Source organism: Haliotis rubra, unplaced genomic scaffold (genome assembly GCF_003918875.1).
Source record: "Haliotis rubra isolate DU_JTF1 unplaced genomic scaffold, ASM391887v1 Scf5, whole genome shotgun sequence".
NCBI lineage: Eukaryota > Metazoa > Mollusca > Gastropoda > Lepetellida > Haliotidae > Haliotis > Haliotis rubra.
The window spans coordinates 5,410,899-5,432,213 of NW_025767190.1; the positions used below are offsets into that span (position 1 = coordinate 5,410,899).

Consider the following 21,315-nt stretch of genomic DNA (forward strand, 5'->3'; position numbering starts at 1 on the left):
CTGCCTTCCTGTACCGCCTCCCTGTACCGCCTCCCTGTACCACCTCCCTGTACTGCCTCCCTGTACCGCCTCCCTGTACCGCCTCCCTGTACTGCCTTCCTGTACTGCCTCCCTGTACCGCCTCCCTGTACTGCCTCCCTGTACTGCCTCCCTGTACTGCCTTCCTGTACTCGCCTCCCTGTACTGCCTCTCCTGTACTGCCTCTCTTGTACCTCTGTACCTCCCTGTACTGCCTCCCCCAGTACTGGCTTCCCTCTGTGCTGCCTGCCTGTACCGCCTCCCCTGTACTGCCTCCTGTAGTGCCTCCCTGTACTGCCTTTCCTGTACCGCCTCCCCTGTACTGCCTCCTCCCTGCATTGGCTTCCCCAGACTGCCTGCCTGTACCGCCTCCCTGTACCGCCTCCCTGTAGTGCCTCCCTGTACTGCCTTCCTGTACCGCCTCCCTGTACTGCCTCCCCATACTGGCTTCCTGTACTGCCTCCCTGTACCGCCTCCCTGTACTGCCTTCCTGTACCACTAATCTGTTCTGTCTCTCTGTACCGCCTCCCTGTACTGCCTTCCTGTACCACTAATCTGTTCTGTCTCTCTGTACCGCCTCCCTGTACTGCCTTCCTGTACCACTAATCTGTTCTGTCTCTCTGTACCGCTTCTCTGTACCGCCTTCCTGTACCACTAATCTGTTCTGTCTCTCTGTACCGCCTCCCTGTACTGCCTTCCTGTACCACTAATCTGTTCTGTCTCTCTGTACCGCTTCTCTGTACTGCCTCTCTGTACTGCCTCCCTGTACTGCCTTCCTGTACCGCCTCCCTGTACTGCCTTCCTGTACCGCCTCCCTGTACTGCCTTCTTGTACCACTAATCTGTACTGCCTCCCTGTACCGCTTCTCTGTACCGCTTCTCTGTACTGCCTCTCTGTACCGCCTCCCTGTACTGCCTTCTTGTACCACTAATCTGTACTGCCTCCCTGTACCGCTTCTCTGTACCGCTTCTCTGTACCGCCTCCCTGTACTGCCTTCCTGTACCGCCTCCCTGTACTGCCTTCCTGTACCACTAATCTGTACTGCCTCCCTGTACCGCTTCTCTGTACTGCCTCCCTGTAATGCCTCTCTGTACTGCCTTCCTGTACTGCCTCCCTGTAATGCCTCTTTGTATTGCCTCACTCACTGTGTTGATGTGTCTCAGAACCCTCCTCCTGCCGTGAAGCTGGTGATGGAGTCAGTGTGTGTGATGATGGGCTCCAAGTCAGAGAGGAAGCCGGACCCCGGTGGCAGTGGGAAGATGATAGAGGACTACTGGGGACCTTCTCTCAAGCTGCTCAGTGACCTCAAGTTCCTGGACCGACTCAAAACATACGACAAGGACAACATCCCTCCTCCTGTCATCAAGAAAATTAGAGAGAAGTAAGTTTCTCTCCAGAGTGTTCTTAAACTTCACAACTTATATCAGTCTGGTTGTGAAAAATATATATGGCTGTTGTTGTGTTTTGAATGCTTGGTCAACTTGTACTTTGTTTCAGTAGAAATGGATGAATTTTTTTGTAGTCATCTAATTTAATGGGATATCTGTTTGATATATCAAGAGATAACATCCCTGTCACTTATGAAATTATTCTGTTGTGTATAGGTATATGTCAAACCCAGACTTTGACCCTGCCCTGATTAAGAACGCCTCCACTGCCTGTGAGGGTTTGTGTCGATGGGTCAGAGCCATGGACACATATGATCGGGTGGCCAAGGTCGTAGCACCCAAGAAGGAGAAATTAGCCCAAGCTGAAAGCGAGCTGTCTGTACAGATGGACAAGCTCAATGAGAAGAGAGGTCAACTACAAGCTGTAAGTTTAGGATAAAATCTTGGTGCACATTCAGTCAAACGTATTAATCCAAAGTCTTTTCTATTGAAATCTGGATTCATACTGTGTTCAAAATTCTGTATTTGTAAACCTGTATCCATATTTTGTATGATGAATGTGAATCCATGTTTGTTTCAAATTCTGGATTGATATTTTTTTTAATGATGCCAAAGTGAGTTCCTCTCACAGTGACATCATGGTAACCAATGACATTACTAAGGTCTACAGAGTATTAAGATACAGTTTTATTGTAGTGACCTTCCCAGGATAGATTGATTGATATTTCACACAAAGCAATATCACCCATGGAAGCCAGTTTGGGATGATAAAACACAAACTCGTCTCTTCTGTGCAGGTGACAGACAAGCTGCAGGCGCTGAATGATGAGTTCGAGGCTATGACCCAGAAGAAGAAGGAGCTGGAAGACAACATCGACCTGTGCTCAAAGAAGCTGGACAGAGCAGAGAAGCTGATCGGTGGACTGGGTGGGGAGAAGGACAGATGGACAGAGGCAGCGAGGATGTTAGGGGATAAATATATCAACATAACCGGGGATGTCCTTATGTCTGCTGGTGTGGTGGCCTACCTTGGTGCCTTCACTGTCGACTTCAGACAGGTAAGTGTGCAAGCACACTCTCGGTTTGTTGAAATACTTTGATGCTAATGATTGAAGAATAGGGAAGAGGTGGGGCAATAATGTGCTCTAAAGATGTAACTTAAATCTCCACCTTTAAAGTCCTTGGAGACTTTTTCTCTAAACTCCTAGCCTGCTGAAGGAGGTAAAGCTCATCACTCCTCAGGCCATGGTGTTTTCCCTTCCCCACATGGTGCAACATGTCCAACTTTATCCACTGGTGTGAAGCCCCTGTGTCGTAAACTATCTTCTGGTCAAGTTAGCCCAGCTTGACTAGTCCATATATTAAGGGTGTACACACACTGAAGACTCAGGTTTTGGAACAGACTGATTTGAGATGCCCTGTTTTTGTGTGATGTGTTATTGCTGATCACTGCTAAACGTGGCATTAAACTGCACTTGCTGCATCTAAAGTCCTTACCAGCATCAAGTAACATGAGGGCTTATTTGAGGTTTGCTCCATTCCTACCATCCTGGAGGTAAGTAGCTGCTGAATGAGACCTCTGTGTCTCACTTCTGGTCTTGCTGTTACAGGACATCACCAAGGAGTGGCACACGCTGTGCAAGGAGAAGGAGATCCCAAGTTCTGAAGTGTTCTCTCTCAATCTTACACTGGGGGATCCAGTGAAGGTTAGAGCATGGCAGATTGCTGGCCTGCCTGTTGATTCATTCAGTGTTGACAATGGAATCATTGTTAGCAACTCCAGAAGATGGCCACTTATGATAGATCCACAAGGTAAGAGTCATTATGACTGCCTGACTCCTGCTACTCTCCTTCTCATCCACTGTGTATATAGTATATATCGTTCCTTATGTCTCTGTTTAATCCCCATCAGGTCAAGCCAACAAGTGGATCAAGAACATGGAGAAGGAAAACAAACTTGGCATCATCAAGTTGTCTGATGCGAACTACATGCGTACACTGGAGAACGCCATCCAGTTTGGAACGCCGGTACTGCTAGAGAACATTGCAGAGGAGTTAGACCCAATCCTGGAGCCTATCCTGCAGAAACAGACGTTCAAGCAGCAGGGTGTGGAGTATATTCGCTTGGGGGACAATGTCATAGAGTATTCCCATGACTTCAAGATGTACATCACCACCAGACTCAGGAACCCTCACTATCTGCCGGAAGTCTCAGTCAAGGTAAACACAGAATTTGATTCAGGATTTCATTCATCTTGGAATTGGGGTAACCTTATGATACTGTGGTATAAACTGTTTGATGTATATATTCACTGAATTTGTTATAGCCTGTGAAAAACATAAAATAAAAACGTTTTTGGTCTTTCGGGTGCTGAGACATTGTGATATTATTGAAATGCTGTTTCAGTAGTATGAAACAGGCCTACTGAATATCACTGATGATGCACCAGCTATAGTGTCTGTTAATGTGTGTTGTAGGTGTGTGTGCTGAACTTCATGATCACCCCCCAAGGTCTGGAGGACCAGCTGCTTGGAATTGTGGCAGCCAAGGAAAAGCCAGAGCTGGAGGAGAAGAAGAACCAGCTGATCCTGGAATCAGCTGCCAACAAGAAGCAGCTGAAGGAGATTGAGGACAAGATCCTGGAAGTCCTCTCCTCATCACAGGTAAGGAACAGCCTTTCATTCTGTTCTCAACATGAAACACTTTCAGGTTCTCTGTCCCATGTCTTTGTCTTACTAGATTATATACCAAACCTAAATCATTAAGGGACAGATCAGATTTCAAATTTTTTTTAAACTTGAATTTATAGATGACATACTTCTTGAGCTGAATTCGCATCAAAAGCATAGGCATGAGCCTTTAGGGTTGGTGGCCATTCTGAGCCATTTGAATTGACTTGTTTGCTTCCTCTTCAGGGTAATATTCTAGAGGATGAGACAGCTATTAAGGTCCTCTCCTCCTCCAAAGTCCTGTCTGAGGAGATCTCAGCCAAGCAGGAGATCGCTGCATCCACAGAAAAGGAGATTGATGAGACAAGAAATGGATACAAACCTGTCGCAGTTCATTCATCTATATTGTTCTTCTGCATCTCTGACCTTGCCAATATTGAGCCCATGTACCAGTACTCCTTGACCTGGTTCATCAACCTGTATCTGCAGGTGAGGCTTGAGTATAAGCATTTGTGTAACTGCAGAAATTATTTTAATGTATTGTAACAGTCATATACAGTTTAGACTTTGGGACGTTTGACTTAACCACGATTAATTTTATAGAATATGTCCATCAGTGTCCTATGTTATTACATATCAACACAATACAGCACTGCCAGACCAATATGTACCAAGTTTTCATAAATGTGCTTTCTCTCATTTCTCTCAGGTCCAACATAAATGAATTTTTTTTACTTTACCAATATTGTAAAAAAAAACCATTGAATATAATATCAGACTGTCTTATTCTGTAGCTCCTTTTTCCTGTGAGTGAGTGGGTGAGAGGTTTAACTCTGCTTTAAGCAGTATTCCACCAATATCATTGCAGAGGACACAGGAAATGCACTTAGCATATTGTGGGAAATCTAACCCAGGTCTTCAGCATGATGAGCATTTTAACCAATAAACTACCCTACCGACCCTTCTTTCTCAAGACTTACCTGACAAACCTGTAACCCCATAACTCCTTAACCCTGTTTCCCTTCAACTATGTCACTTGATAACCCTGTAACTCTATCACATGTGGACAGAAATCCAAGTTCCAAGACCTATTTTGGCTTTTAAGATGCAAAGACAATCATTGTTATGTTAAGTCTATAAAATACAATGCCTTGAATGAATACCTCTTTTAAACTTTGAAATTCTTATTCCTTCAGTCCATCATCAACAGTACACCTTCAGATGACTTGGAGGAGAGAATCTTCAACCTCAATGACCACTTCACCAACAGCATCTACCGTAATGTGTGTCGGTCACTGTTTGAGAAAGACAAGCTCCTCTTCTCCTTCGTCCTGTGTATTGGAATTATGAGAGGACAGTAAGTTGATCTTTTGGATATATCATCCTGTAATCAAAATTTATATTGTTTGGTTTGGATATATGTATTTGGCAAATTAATATATTTCAAGTTTTTTACTATTATGTTTACATTTTCTGACAATCACTTACCTCATTTCTGGATCAGCTGTGAAATCAAACAGTTTGAAAATATACAAATCAAAGTGCCCAGAAATCAGGAATAGGGACTCACAGTACTCAGAATATTTGAAATGGGGAGTCACAGTATGCAGAAATGGAAAACAGGAAGTCATAGTAACCAGAAATCAGAAACAGATATGGGTTTCCAGATAAGCTGAGGCATGATAAACAGATGACAATGATAGCAATATACCTGCAGTTTGTCACAGTCCAGTGACACTGTTCGTCTGTTTTGCAGGGGCAATATCATGGAGGAAGTGTGGAGGTTCCTGCTGACTGGGGGCGTGGCCCTAGAGAATCCCTACCCCAACCCAGCCCCTGAGTGGCTCACAGAAAAGTCCTGGGCTGAAATTGTCAGAGCAGGAAGTCTGCAGAATCTCAAAAATTACAGAGAACGTAAGTTTGGTTGAAGTTGGAAGTGTTGTAAATCATGTTTCTATTGTTAATTTTGACCATAGGCCATCATGAATTTTTACTGGTCATAAATTTGTTTCAAAACTGTACCAACTTCCATCTATTTCTCAAGTTAACTTATTTTCAACAATTTTGTAGATTTTGAAGAAAATGTATCGGAATGGAAGAAATTCTACGATTCCTCAGCACCTCATGAATACAAACTGCCAAGTCCATTTAATGCTCTTAGCGGTCTTGAGAGGATGGTCATATTAAGGACACTGCGGCCAGACAAGATTGTTCCTGCAACTCAGGAGTTCATTGTCGACAATCTAGGCCAGACATACATCGAGCCTCCGACATTTGACCTGGTTGGTTCATTTGCGGACTCGACTTGCTGTGCTCCTTTAATCTTTGTGCTCTCTCCGGGAGCCGATCCTATGGCGGCTCTTCTCAAGTTCGGCCAAGACAAAGGCTTTTCTGGCAACCGTATCCAAACCATCTCCTTGGGACAAGGACAGGGTCCCATTGCTGCAAAGATGATTGACAATGCTATCAGAGATGGTACTTGGGTGGTGCTACAGAACTGCCATTTAGCCACAAGTTGGATGCCGAGACTGGAGAAGATCTGCGAGGAGGTGATAGTTCCTGAGAACACGCACAAAGAGTTCCGTCTGTGGTTGACCAGCTACCCCTCAGATGAGTTCCCTGTGTCCATCCTGCAGAATGGGGTCAAGATGACCAATGAGCCTCCTAAAGGTCTACGTGCCAACCTGCTGAGATCCTACCTCAATGATCCTATCTCAGACCCTGCCTTCTTTGGTGGATGTAATAAGGTAGGTGTGCATGTGTTTAAAGGCTTAGATCCTCAGATTAACTTTGTACTTTGTATGATCAATAGCCTAACACATTTTTTGCTTGTAAAGCTGTTATATCTCATTGTTGGTTGTTTTTTATGGCTGTTGTTTTAATCAGTCTGTTAATAAAACACCCTTACAATCAAGCTGCATGAAGATATACCAGTAGCCTAGGAGCATGTGACACTATGCCTACTTAACCAACTTGTCATGTGTTCTAGGGAGTCAAGTGGCACAAGATGCTGTTCGGTCTGTGCTTCTTCCATGCCATGGTCCAAGAGAGGAGGAAGTTTGGTCCCCTTGGCTGGAACATCCCGTATGAGTTCAACGAATCTGATCTGAGGATCAGCATGAGACAGATGCTGGTTAGTATACCACCTTGTTGTAATCATTGCCGACACTTTCTAGTGCTAGAAGCTCTGAGATCTGTGTGCTGTGTTCTAGCTCCCCCTGTATGACCCTGTCCTGTGTTGTAGCTCCCCTGTATGACCCTGTCCTTTGTTGTAGATCCCCTGTACGACCCTGTCTTGTGTTGTAGCTCCCCCTTTATGATGCTGTCCTGTGTTGTAGCTCTCCCTGAATGACCCTGTCCTGTGTTGTAGCTCTGCTGTATGACCCTGTCCTGTGTTGTAGCTCCCCTGTATGACCCAGTCCTGTGTTGTAGCTTCTCCTGTATGACCCTGTCTTGTGTTGTAGCTCCCCCTGTATGATGCTGTCCTGTGTTGTAGCTCTCCCTGAATGACCCTGTCCTGTGTTGTAGCTCTGCTGTATGACCCTGTCCTGTGTTGTAGCTCCCCTGTATGACCCAGTCCTGTGTTGTAGCTTCTTCTGTATGACCCTGTCCTGTGTTGTAGCTCCCCTGTATGACCCAGTCCTGTGTTGTAGCTTCTCCTGTATGACCCTGTCCTGTGCTGTAGCTCCCATGTATGACCCTGTCCTATGTTGTAGCTCCCCTGTATGACACTATCCTGTGTTGTAGCTTCTCCTGTATGACCCTGTCCTGTGTTGTAGCTTCTCCTGTCCTGTGTTGTAGCTCCCCTGTATGACCCTGTCCTGTGTTGTAGCTCCCCTGTATGACACTGTCCTGTGTTGTAGCTCCCCCCTGTATGACACTGTCCTGTGTTGTAGCTCCCCCGGTATAACCCTGTCCTGTGTTGTAGCTCCCCCGGTATGACCCTGTCCTGTGTTGTAGCTCCCCCTGTATGACACTGTCCTGTGTTGTAGCTCCCCGGTATGACACTGTCCTGTGTTGTAGCTCCCCGGTATGACACTGTCCTGTGTTGTAGCTCCCCGGTATGACACTGTCCTGTGTTGTAGCTCCCCTGTATGACACTGTCTTGTGTTGTAGCTCCCCCCGGTATGACCCTGTCTTGTGTTGTAGCTCCCCTGTATGACCCTGTCCTGTGTTGTAGCTCCCCTGTATGACACTGTCCTGTGTTGTAGCTCCCCCCGGTATGACACTGTCCTGTGTTGTAGCTCCCCCCTGTATGACACTGTCCTGTGTTGTAGCTCCCCCCTGTATGACACTGTCCTGTGTTGTAGCTCCCCTGTATGACCCTGTCTTGTGTTGTAGCTCCCCCCTGTATGACCCTGTCTTGTGTTGTAGCTCCCCCTGTATGACACTGTCCTGTGTTGTAGCTCCCCCCTGTATGACCCTGTCCTGTGTTGTAGCTTCTCCCTGAATGACTATATCTTGTGTTGTAGCTCCCCTGTATGACACTGTCCTGTGTTGTAGCTCCCTCCTGTATGACACTGTCTTGTGTTGTAGCTCTCCCTGAATGACTATATCATGTGTTGCATCTGTCTCTGAGTGACTATATCCTGTGTTGTAGATGTTCCTGAATGACTATGAAGAACTACCCCTCCCAGCTCTCACCTACCTGACAGGGGAGTGTAACTATGGTGGCCGCGTCACTGACGACAAGGACAGAAGGCTGCTGATGTCACTGCTGTCCATCTTCTATAAGGATAAGATCATCAGCCATCCTGACTACAAGTAAGTGCAGATGTGGTATTTGTTGGAGAAGGTCACTGGTGTTGTTGTAATGCACTGTTGTTCTCTTCTCCAAATCTCTCATGAACATTGTATTGCTACCAACCCTGATCTCATCAGTATTCCATTGAAATACCATATATTACCATAGATAAGCCGATTTCCTAACTTGACCCTTGAAATCTGTAGTAAAATGGTATGACCAATACATAATGTTCTTCGCATTTCAGGTATGCAAATTCAGAACACATTACTTTTCCTATCTCTGCACATTCTTCAGGATATTGTGGTGATGGGGTTCTATGATTTGGTGTTTTAGCAAGTGTTCCCTACTATGAGTGTAAGGCAGCGTGTGATCATCTTTGTATCTGTGTGCAGGTTCTCCCCAAGTGTTCCCTACTATGAGTGTAAGGCAGCGTGTGATCATCTTTGTATCTGTGTGCAGGTTCTCCCCAAGTGGTCTGTACTATGCCCCTGAGGAAGCCCAGTATCAGAGCTACCTGGACTACGTCCGCACCCTCCCACTCATCCCCAACCCGGAAGTGTTTGGGCTTCATGAGAACGCTGACATCACCAAGGACAACCAGGAAACTCAGCAGGTACGTCTGTCCTTACTGACTCTGGGTTTTAGGTGAACATTGTTGATTTTAATGGATCAAGCAACATTTTCCACATTGGTATGCAGTACCTGTTGTAGAGTATAAGCCTTAGAAAATTCATTCTGACCTTGGTGAGTTTGTTCTCTCTGTAGTCAATGAATATATGTTGTTGTTGAATTATTCTGTGGTCCTGTTTAGTTAGGCCCGATTCAGACATAATTCCGATGATGATGATGATGATGATGATGATGATGATGATGATGATGTCGTCTGTCTTTCAGCTGTTTGACAGCATCCTACTAACTCTGCCCCGACAGAGTGGTGGAGGAGGAAAGTCTTCGGGAGAGGTTCTACAAGATCTTGCTGCTGACATTCTGTTGAAACTCCCTAAAGACTTTGATATCGAATTTGTGAGTAGCAGTCTACAAGGCATGGCATTCATTAGATATGTACAGCTACATGTAATTATCAATGCAGTGACTCATGGCAGTATATCAAGGGTGTCAATCCATACCAACTTAACTATATCAGACTATACTTATAGCTGCCTCCCTTTTCCTTGAAGAGTCTCTTAAGATATCTGCCAGAACTCAGATTTGGTTCCAATCTGTATTACTGAAAAGTAAGTGTACACATTTAGTGCAGTACTATTGCAGTTAGAGCCTGGCTTGTTGTTGACTTTCCAATAGACTAAGGCTTAGTCTCTGAATATATATAATTTTGAGGGTAACAAACAAGCCCATTTATATTGAAAAGGAGCCCTAGGGAGACCAGAGATTCTGAACCTGAGGAAATCTAGACTTGCTTCATTTAGGGCTTTAGCACTGCAGAGAGGGCTTGGCAGTAGGGAAATTAATGTGGTTCAGGGACTGTGACACAGACTAACTTTCCCAACAGTATAATGTTCCTTGCTATTTCAACAGCAATTCAGTAGTTTAATGCATGCAACAGCATGTTATCATTCTAGAACTGTGATTACCACCTTCAGGCACTTTACCATGTCTATAAAGATGACTCACTTTTCCTTCAGGTGATAAACAAGTACCCAGTTGTCTACAATGAGTCCATGAACACTGTGCTACGTCAGGAGCTGATCAGATTCAACCGACTGACGAAGGTTGTTCGTAGCACCCTCCAGAACCTACAGAAGGCCATCAAGGGTCTGGTGGTCATGTCCTCCGAGTTGGAGGAAGTGTTTGACTCAATGCTGGTGGGCAAGGTGCCTGCTGTGTGGGCGGCCAAGTCCTACCCATCACTGAAACCTCTGGGTAGCTACGTGACAGATCTCCTGCTCAGGTATGTTGTCACTGTATGCTGTCAATCAATCTTTATTCAGAACTGAAGGTCACAGGCCCATAGTACAGGTATACACAAAGTTCAAAAGCAGAGTGGGTTTCTCTTCAATATCGCATGGTATATGAACAAAGCAATATTTTCAATCAATATACGTTTCGAAGTTGACAACAGTTGGATGAATTTATGTTTTGACGGTTGTTTCGTAAAGTAACTGGGTATATATTTGCTTCTAATGTTTCTATAATAATCACAAATTAGCAGAACATGGTATTCATCTTCCAAGACATTCATTTTACAGTATCTGCACACAGTAGATTTCTTATGAAATTTTCCCCTTATAACAACTTAAATCATAGTAAACGGAACGAAACTGTGATAAGGCTAGTCTTACTTTCTTGATATTGATACAACGTACATATGGTTCACACAAGAAGTCTTCTTTTAACAGGGAATAAGTATCCCAATTAAACCTATTACGCTCGGCGCTTGCCTTTAAATCTAGATTACATAACATTTTGTAAGCTTTTATCACTGTATGATAAACACCTACCCTGATTACCACGGCTGCAAACTAAGCTGATGGTGCAGTTAGTATGTGATAGCATGTGTGTATATCATTAGGTGGCATGGTTACCTGTGGGAACCTGGAGGACTATGGGTACATCATAATAATGTGTCCACTTATATAGCGCCAAACTCAACACTAGGTATGCTCTTAGCGCTAACAATCAAGGCACAGCACATTATTACCCCGGATAACCCAAGCTGCCTGTTAGGCACTAGAAGGTTATAGTCATATGACTTTTTCCACCGGGTACCCATTTTCCTGCTGGGTGAACAGAGACAATTTTGAACAAACTCACTTGCCTAAGGTTAGACCACATGTGTCACATGTGCTTCGTTGTGGGGCAGGACTCAAGTCCTAGAAACTCTCAGGAGTCAAGCTGCCAAACATGGTCACCCATCCAAGGACTCTCCGAGCTCGACGCTGCTTAACTTCACCGATTTGTGACCTGGGCTTTGAGCACAGGACCGCGCGCCACCACATAGAAGCCCATCCTTGTCATAAGGGGCAACTGAATTGAATAAGTGAGTCAGGCTTATATCCTGGCTGGTTGTTCACTAACCAACATTGTCATAAGCCGTATGTAACAGTGTTCATGTCATAAGACATATTCACTATTCCCCACTGTCATTAGGACGTGTTCAGTTGCAACTCTATGACTATTTGTATAATCTGACTGACAATGTTATAACCGACACACTCTGAACTCTCTGGCAGATTGAAGTTCCTCAAGGACTGGATAGACAACGGTGCTCCTGCCACATTCTGGCTGTCGGGATTCTACTTCACCCAGTCCTTCCTGACAGGCAAGTGTAGCATTAGTTTACATATCCCGTACAAAGTAATGTGACATTGAAGATATAACCAGGTGAATTGTTTTTACATATAATTTGTCAAATGTAAGTCCCTTCCGAACACTTTTGAATCCACTTTGAAAACTTGCTTTGCATTTTCAGCAGGTATTAATTCTAATGAATTATGTTGTAATACTTCAGCACATAGACATAAACAAAATGACTAGGACTGTGGCTAAGGTCAAAGTCAGTTGTAACAGCTTCTATAGATAGGTTGTGATGAATTTTCAGTTTGGTTTGTAACATTGTTCAATGGTGCATTTCTAAGGAAACTTTTATTCTCACAGGTGTGTCACAGAACTTCGCCCGCAAGTACAGCATTCCCATAGATTTGGTCGGGTTTGAGTTTGCAGTAACGTCCGAGGAGAGAGAGATGACAGAAAAACCGGAAGATGGAGCTTATGTCTATGTGAGCTATTGATATATTCTCATTTCCAAAGTTCTCATGATTACTAAACAAAATTGTGACTCAGGTGAAAACTCTTTATTAGGGATCATAAGATAAATTTGAGGAGCAATATTGTGTATTGAGATATGTACCATAATATGTTGCTTGTGCTTCATCAATAATTTGTTATAAACCTGAACTTTTCCACACAGTTTTTACAAATTTATGATCGCCCCAATGTTTTGTCAAATGTTGCTATTGTCTCAAAGAATGCATTGTCAACATGTTATATACAAGAAACTGGTTGCATATAGTTTCTCTTCTTTGATCACAGGAATCAGTTGCATATTTCTGTATATCCTAATTTTGACTTGACTTGTCACATGTGTCAACTTACATGAATACATACATGATGTGGGAACAAAATTCGCCATACGATATTGTATTCATCAGTATAACAACCAAGCCATTGCAGTAAGTTGTATCTGTCACAGGTTACTTAATGCCCTAGACACTTAGATTTTGTTAGTGTGGATTTTTCATGTCATCCAACATTTCAACGATCACAGACATGAGAAACATCTGAGATATGAATTCAGAGGAAACTAACCTATGTTTTCAGGGCCTCTTCCTCGAGGGTGCAAGATGGGACCGAGAGAAGATGCAGATTGGAGAGTCTCTTCCCAAGATTCTGTTTGACTCCATCCCTGTCGTATCCTTTCTCCGTCAGTTAATTGTCAAATACTGTTATGTTTACCACAGTATTGTAAACTTCACAAACTTGAATGAGTGTTTGATAATTATATCCATGGTCATTATTCATATCATTTCTGATCCATATTTTCAAACTCACAGGAAACGCCATATTTTGTCTGGTTGTAGAAGCCGTGGTGTTTGGCAGTTCTTGGTGGTGTGCAATGTTTGTATTTATCTGGTGAAGGTGGTTGAGCGGAATAAAACTTGAATGGACGGAACACATAGAGTATTACCTATTGTGAAGCAGGCTGTTCATTTGAAACATAATGTTAAATTAGACTTGTGCCGATGTTTAAATATTTTTATAAATATGGACAAAATAGACTGATACCGATATATAAATATAAATGTGTTCTCTGACTTAATAGGGGTGGTGGGGTAGCCTAGTGGTTAAAGTGTTTGCTCATACCCCAAAGACTTTCGATTCCCCACATGGGTACAGTGTGCGAAGCCAGTTTCTGATGTTCCCTGACGTTATATTGCTGGAATATTGCTGAAAGTGGCGTAAAACTAAACTCACACAATAGTTGTGGAATTATTTCCCCTTTGCACACTGAATTTGTGATCATGAGAGCAGAATGGCAGCATGGTCATAAGAATGACTGTCTTAGTATTAAAACAGCAAAAGTTGATCAATTGTAAGGAAATGAGGTCTTAATAGAGTAAGGGGTCTTCATAGTATAGCATCATTTTCAAAGCATCGGTCACTAACAAAGATCTTAAGAACATATTCTGTTGCCATGGTTTCCTTAACTCCTCCAGATCTGGCTGAAGCCCAATGAGAACAGCAAGTTCAAACCTGTACCAAGCTACTCCTGTCCTGTTTACAAGACCAGCGCCAGGAGAGGGACACTGTCCACTACGGGTCACTCTACAAACTTTGTCTTGTACATCAACATACCCACAGACAAGCCTCAACAACACTGGGTCAACCGAGGGGTGGCCGCTCTGTGTCAGCTTGACGACTGAGAGGCCTCATCGTGGGTGTTATGTGTCGTGTGTTGTGTTCTTTCTGAGATTTAATCCCCATACACTATGTCCAGTGATCATCAAAATTACAACAACAAGAGTTGGAAAGGAGATGTGTTCTGTTTCAAATGAATCATTTGAATAAAAAAAATTGTTTATAAATTCTTATTACAAGAGAAGACATAAATAATTGGATCATGAACTACAGAAGCCTGGGTTTTTATGTGTATTTGTTTGTTTGGTTGAAATGCATCTTCATTTATTGATGGATGCAAGAGGACTTTAAACAGGACCATCTCTGTCTCTGAAAACAGTCACATAAGACAGGAGGCCCTGCTACTGCATTGATCACTGTACCATGTCAGGGGTTTGTCCAGATTGTTTACAGCTGTTACCATGGATACTGCTGGTGGGTCCAGTGGTACTCTGTGACTGACAGCATCATGTTCATTGTCATTGTACATAGCGAGACCAGGTCAGCTGCTGTGATCCTACTTCGATGTCAATCCGTCCACATAACACGAGCAGAAACAAAGCATTATATATATGTGAAAGTTGTGACACTGCTGTTTTGTATTTAACATGGATCAGCAACATTTGTATAGTATATTGGATGACTGCTGCTTATTGCTATTGGAGACATTCCATTTGTTATTTTTGTTATGTTTAACACGTCAAAATATTTTTCCTATTGTACTTACAGCATTTTAAAAAGATTTGTTAACTCTTGATTGGGTACTTAATTGTTACGGAATAAACAGACTGTTCTTGCTATTCCAGTTGTGCACTGCTGAACTGATTATTGTTTATCTGTTTATCTCAGTTTGAAGTTTGGGGAAATACACTCTTATTAACTAATTGTCATACTTTGTGATGGAGCTGATGTTAACCGATAACAGTTTGGTCAGTAATTCCAAGAGTAATTGCATGTTTTAAATTTGAAATGTACTTAACATTATAATGTTTGTTTTACCTGTGGTGATTGTACTTAAAGCTTTGATGACTTGTATATTTGTTTTAAAGAAGTTGAGTTTTGTTTTTGTTTTCAGATGAAGGTATTTTTCACTTTTAACTTGTATCAACAATGTTGTTTTGGCAGTTTGAGTAGGAAGTCATGTTACAGGTAGATTACAACCAAGTGATTTACTGACTGACTGATTTACAAAGTCCAATACTGAAGGAAATATAAAAGGGAATAGCTTAAGCATTGGCTTATTATGTTATTGTATATATACTGTTAAAGAATCAGATATTATTCTATAACAGTGGACTCACCCAAAACTAGCATTTTATTTTGGTACTTCTTGGTCTGAATTCTTTCACTGACTCCAGATTTCCTTTTAGTCTTAATTAAGTGATGGTCTTGTGATATTTTGATTAATCTTTTTAAATGATGGGCAGTATCATCTGGCAATCACATGCTCCAAGTACTGTAACAGAGTTAAAGACTTGATAAGAAACACGATTGGGAAAGAAATTTGTGATTTGTTGTAATCATAAAGCTTTCTATTTGTCTAATTTATAGGTGTTTGAGAGATGGTGTGAAACTGAATCAAGAGCTTTCCATCACATTTATGGCACACATTGTTTGAGAGTTGTAAATACTGCTCCTTGTGTGAGATGTGTGATGGTTTCTGTGATACTGAAGCTGCTAGTCCCCTACCAAAGTCTTGACGAGTTACTGAATACTGACAGTGCTGAAGAATAGGAACACTGCTGATGTAGAAGGCTCATTAATGGGTCCCAATATGGTTAATCCACCAATTATGGTTGATTTCGGAGAATTCAAGTCTGATCCACACATTCAATCTTCTTGTGAATTTCTGAAAAGTAATGTTTTTGAATATTTTACTTGAATTCAGAGTTGTTGAATTTGAAAAAAGTTGTTGTTTTTTGTAATATTTGTATTCTGAACGGTGATGCTATGAAATCTGCATTTGTATCACCAAGAAAGATGCTTCAAACAATTATTTTCTCATGAAAGCTATGAACCACCGTAAAACTGTTGAAATATGTACTTGCTATAACTATTTGCAGGATTCTACTGTTTAAACAATATAAGCTGTTGGTTTGTGAAATTCAGAAAGATATATAAATTATATATCAAAGTTTTATTATGGTGTGGTTTGCCAGTAATAAATGAATAGATGTCTTTATACAAATAATTATATGTCAAATGATAAATCTTACTTAAGTGTTTGCATATATTGGTAACTGTACATATGTATGTTTGTATATAATACACTAAACCCATGGTCACTCCTATGTTAATGACATGCCAAATGCCAGAGGTTAACAACCCAGAGAAACATTTCATTATCAGGTTCTACCTTTATTTTCAACAGCATTATTAACAATATATATATTTACACAGCCAAATTGAAGACTTTTCAGATTTGTTTGAAATTCAGATTGAGATGAAATGTTTGAGTTTGCAAGGATTTTCTTAAAACATTGTAAGAAATTTATTTTAAAGATTGAAGAAAAGATTTACCTGTACTTTAGCTGGTGTACAGCACATGTGTAAATCAAAACTAGATGCTTGAAGTTTCTTGTATTTATTTCCCTAACATTTTGATCAGTGTTATTTTTAGTGGTGTACGTACACTTGTGGTTGTCCATAAACAAACTGTGATACACATTCAGTGTGCTAATATTGTTTTTACAAAATGTCAAATAAACAGGCGATTTTGTCTGATGTTTTCCTTGTTGTGACATTTTGTGGTCAACTCCAGCTATGGACCTTGTGCGAGGTTGTACGTTTCATCCATTCCTTGGTGTACTCCCAAGCTGGTAAGGTCATATGGATCTAGTGCATAGGTCACGCATAGGTCACGCATAGGTCACGTAATCTTGTTTCATTTTATGTTTGGTCTTACAAGCCAGTTCTTAAATTTTCATTTATACCTTCTACAACAGCTCTTTTGCTAACAGAGCGTATGAAACATTAGTCATAAGACTAAGTTCAAAACATTATCCATGAGAGATGTTTTTTTCAGTGACATATTCAATGACAGTTAATGTTTCAAGAATTAGATTTGCACAGGGTCAGATACAGCTTTTTTTAGAAATGGGTGGGGTGGGGTGGTGGTGCACACTTCATTTTCACAAGAGTTTCAATGGTCATTTAACAAACTTTCAGAACAAGGGGGGGAGACCCCTGCAAACACCCCCAACACCCCCTGGATCTGCCTATGTTGCACTTTGTACCACATCTGGCAAAGGTCAAGTCTTTGGCATTAGCCAATGCTTGGAGGGATAAACATTACGAGGGATTACAAAAGTGGCTTTTCATAAGAGCATAAGACTATAAAGTGTCGGAGGCTGTCGGTTGAGTATGTCATGTCAGCATTAGATTGTGTAGAAGACCGTCACCATAGGTGGATCTAGGAATTTTTAGTGTGTGTGTGTGTGTGTGTGTGTGTGTGTGTGTGTGTGTGTGTGTGTGTGTGTGTGTGTGTGTGTGTGTGTGTGTGTGTGTGTGTGTGTGTGTGTGTGTGTGTGTGTGTGTGTGTGTGGTTTCGAACCCCCTCTTCGCTCCCATTAACTTGGCCATTAGTCATTTTCAAAAGGGGGTGGGGTTCGAACCCCCTGAATCCCAATAGACCCCTCTGGATCCGCCAATTATCACCTACATCTTGGGCAAGTCTAATAAATCCAAAATTAAAGACAATCTGTAATGTAGATTATCCATGGTGCAGCCAGTGTCATCAAGCTGTATCAGATGGATATACACTGACAGTCTGTGTCCGTCAGGCAGACAAACCTACTGTAATATTAAACTGCTTTGGACATATATACTGAAGTTTAAGGGTACCTCATAACAGCCTACATTCACCATGTACCATATTCTTGTTTTCCTCTTTAGATGGGAATATTTACCAATATTTTTGGCTGAATCGGTCATTGTGGGCACCGGTACTACAGATGTGTACCACAGAAACGTACCCTAACCAAAATCAGAAAGCAGACTTTGTTTACGATACATTTATGTATACAGAAACGTACCTGGGGTACATATCTGTAGTACCTGCGCCGTCAACGATCACTTCGGAAATATTTTGCTGTAGGACATTCCCCATTTTATTTCTTATATGTAATAAAAGCAACGAACAAATATTTTCAATTATGATAAGAAAGTCATGTTTAGTAGACGTGAGGACGTTCTTCATTGAGAGGTTGAACATATTGAACTTTCGTCCAGTTTTCTTTTTGTAATCAAGGAGTAAGCACAATGTCAAAGAAAATGTAAAATGACTTCATTTTAAAAGGGCAAGAATTTCTTGAGATCTCCTTTTTAGTTTAGTCTTAATCATAGTTTCATTACACAATGCTATCGGCGATTCCCACAGTTTCATAACACAAGGCTGTCGGCGATTCCCACAGTTTCATAACACAAGGCTGTTTCATAACACAAGGCTATCGGCGATTCCCATAGTTTCATAACACAAGGCTATCGGCGATTCCCACAGTTTCATAACACAAGGCTATCGGCGATTCCCACAGTTTCATAACACAAGGCTATCGGCGATTCCCACAGTTTCATAACACAAGGCTATCGGCGATTCCCACAGTTTCATAACACAAGGCTATCGGCGATTCCCACAGTTTCATAACACAAGGCTATCGACGATTCCCACAGTTTCATAACACAAGGCTATCGGCGATTCCCATAGTTTCATAACACAAGGCTATCGGCGATTCCCATAGTTTCATTACACAAGGCTATCGGCGATTCCCATAGTTTCATTACACAAGGCTATCGGCGATTCCCCCAGTTTCATAACACAAGGCTATCGGCGATTCCCATAGTTTCATTACACAAGGCTATCGGCGATTCCCACAGTTTCATAACCCAAGGCTATCGGCGATTCCCACAGTTTCATAACACAAGGCTATCGGCGATTCCCATAGTTTCATTACACAAGGCTATCGGCGATTCCCATAGGTTCATAACACAAGGCTATCGGCGATTCCCATAATTTCATTACACGAGGCTATCGGCGATACCCATAGTTTCATTACACAAGGCTGTCGGCGATTCCCACAGTTTCTACTATGTTTCCAAAAACAATTTAGGTCTTGCTATAATGTGTTTGTTAACGGAATCTGCATGCAGATGATTTGTATTCGTCAGGTCAGTGACTTGAACTGTAGTGGCCTGACAACAGAGATTTGATTTGTTTGTTTAGGCTCGAACTAAAAAGTTTGGAGTATGACTGATCTATCCTTGATTGTAGGTGTTGACCTAATTTATGTACAATGTGCATCAGTTCATGTGTAAACAGTACCTTTCAACAGTATGGACTATTTTGCCAAATTTAGTTTAGAACAGTTGCCTGAAGTAAGTGGCTATATTTACTCAAGTGAGTCTAAACTTTTGATGGGAAGTATACATAGAAGAAGCTACCGCTCGCTCAGTCATTGGGCGTGGTAGTACATAAAACATTCGCAGTCAGATCACAAATACTGCTTAGGGCTAATTGACCACATGCTAATGAAGTGTCAAAATGAAGAATGGCAGAAATAAATATTTTCGACCTCTTGATCATCACCTCCATTATATATTTGGCCAAACATGCATAATCATGAATTTAACGCCACTGACGACTGTTGCACGTTTTATGCCTGTGTATTCATAGAAATCATGGTTTCTGTTTGCGAGAGTTGCGAGTTGCAACTGAGAACCGTAAATTGGAAATTATGTCTGACGATTTCCTTATGTGCAATTTACCTCATGGTACCTCAGAAGGAAACCAGGTTTATGTACACTTGGTCTTGGGGAACCATGTATGTCATGTGTGAAATATAGCATAGGTGTATATACCTGTAGCTTTACGTGAGTGAGTTTAGTTTTACGCCGCACTCAGCAATATTCCAGCTATATGGCGGCGGTCTGTAAATAATCGAGTCTGGACCAGACAATCCAGTGATCAACAGCATGAGCATCGATCTGCGCAATTGGGAACCGATGACATGTGTCAACCAAGTGAGCGAGCCTGACCACCCGATCCCGTTAGTCGCCTCTTACGACAAGCATGGGTTACTGAAGATCAATATTCTTCGCGGGTATGTAGCTTATGTAGCTATGTCATTATGTTTTCAGTGGACCATGTGTAGTGAAAAGTGAATACACAATGACATTAGAAAATGGTCAAAATGGTCACATATGTTTGGGATTACACTTCCTCAGTTAAGTACAGATTCTTGTAATTTTGTTGGCTTGAGTCCCATCTGAGATTCGAACCCACACTCTCAGAGTCAGGCACCTAATCGCCTGCACACGAAGACAGCAATTTAACCCACTCAGCCATTGCGACTTCCACAAAAATGGAAGTTTAAGAGTGTTGATTCGAATCCCCGATGCGATTCAACCCACCAAAAGTTCTAGAATCTGTACTTTACTGAGAAAGTGTAATGCCAAATGTAACGTGTTACATTTGACCACTTTCTACATAGCATTGTGTATTCATAGCCATCGGAGCTGTGCAAGTTTACATTATTCAGAGGGGTACACAGTCTGTCACTTAAGCCACCATGACACTTGCACAAATTTTGTCCCCGCACTGGTACGCAATTTTGCGTGCCAGTGAGTAAATTTGGCGTAAACTGTTCAAAACTTCTGGTACGCATAATCTTCTTGCAACTTGCGTGAACTAGTCGTTAACATTTCGCAACCTACTCGCATTGACACGCAGTGTCACGCATTGATCCACTTTGATCACGAACTTTGTGCGACAAGGTTGCGACAGATTGGACAAAGTTTGGGCCTTCTAACTTGTGGTGAACTGGGCGGACGGAGCTTGTGTATTGTCACTACTTGTTCACGTGGTCATGGCGCGACGAGTTCCCGCATATTTTGCGCACGGCACGAATAGTTTGCGCATGTCATGAAATTGATTTGCATTGAGCACGCCTACTTCACGCATTGCTGGCGCACGAATCAGCGACGACCGCGCAATCGGCAGTGCGTACATAAAAGCGTGCCCATCGCCAGTCCCCACATTCCTTAACTCGACAGCGAAAAATCAACAAGATGCCTGCCAAGAAG

At 42.2% G+C, this 21,315-nt stretch overlaps 1 protein-coding gene across 1 annotated transcript in view; it reads left to right on the forward strand.

Annotated features, from left to right (window-relative positions):
* The window catches only part of LOC124291743 (dynein axonemal heavy chain 3-like), an 86,411-nt gene extending 69,449 nt beyond the window's left edge, over window positions 1-16,962 (forward strand). Inside the window, 19 exon segments of the mRNA XM_046728817.1 lie at window positions 1,182-1,399; window positions 1,623-1,830; window positions 2,204-2,464; window positions 3,017-3,218; window positions 3,319-3,626; window positions 3,885-4,070; window positions 4,323-4,565; window positions 5,273-5,433; window positions 5,833-5,990; window positions 6,147-6,823; window positions 7,066-7,209; window positions 8,677-8,840; window positions 9,283-9,436; window positions 9,718-9,846; window positions 10,467-10,732; window positions 12,015-12,103; window positions 12,439-12,560; window positions 13,162-13,251; window positions 14,058-16,962. Of these exon segments, the coding sequence (XP_046584773.1) occupies window positions 1,182-1,399; window positions 1,623-1,830; window positions 2,204-2,464; window positions 3,017-3,218; window positions 3,319-3,626; window positions 3,885-4,070; window positions 4,323-4,565; window positions 5,273-5,433; window positions 5,833-5,990; window positions 6,147-6,823; window positions 7,066-7,209; window positions 8,677-8,840; window positions 9,283-9,436; window positions 9,718-9,846; window positions 10,467-10,732; window positions 12,015-12,103; window positions 12,439-12,560; window positions 13,162-13,251; window positions 14,058-14,264 (3,987 nt within the window). The 3' untranslated portion in view covers window positions 14,265-16,962.
* Window positions 16,963-21,315: the final 4,353 nt, after the last annotated feature.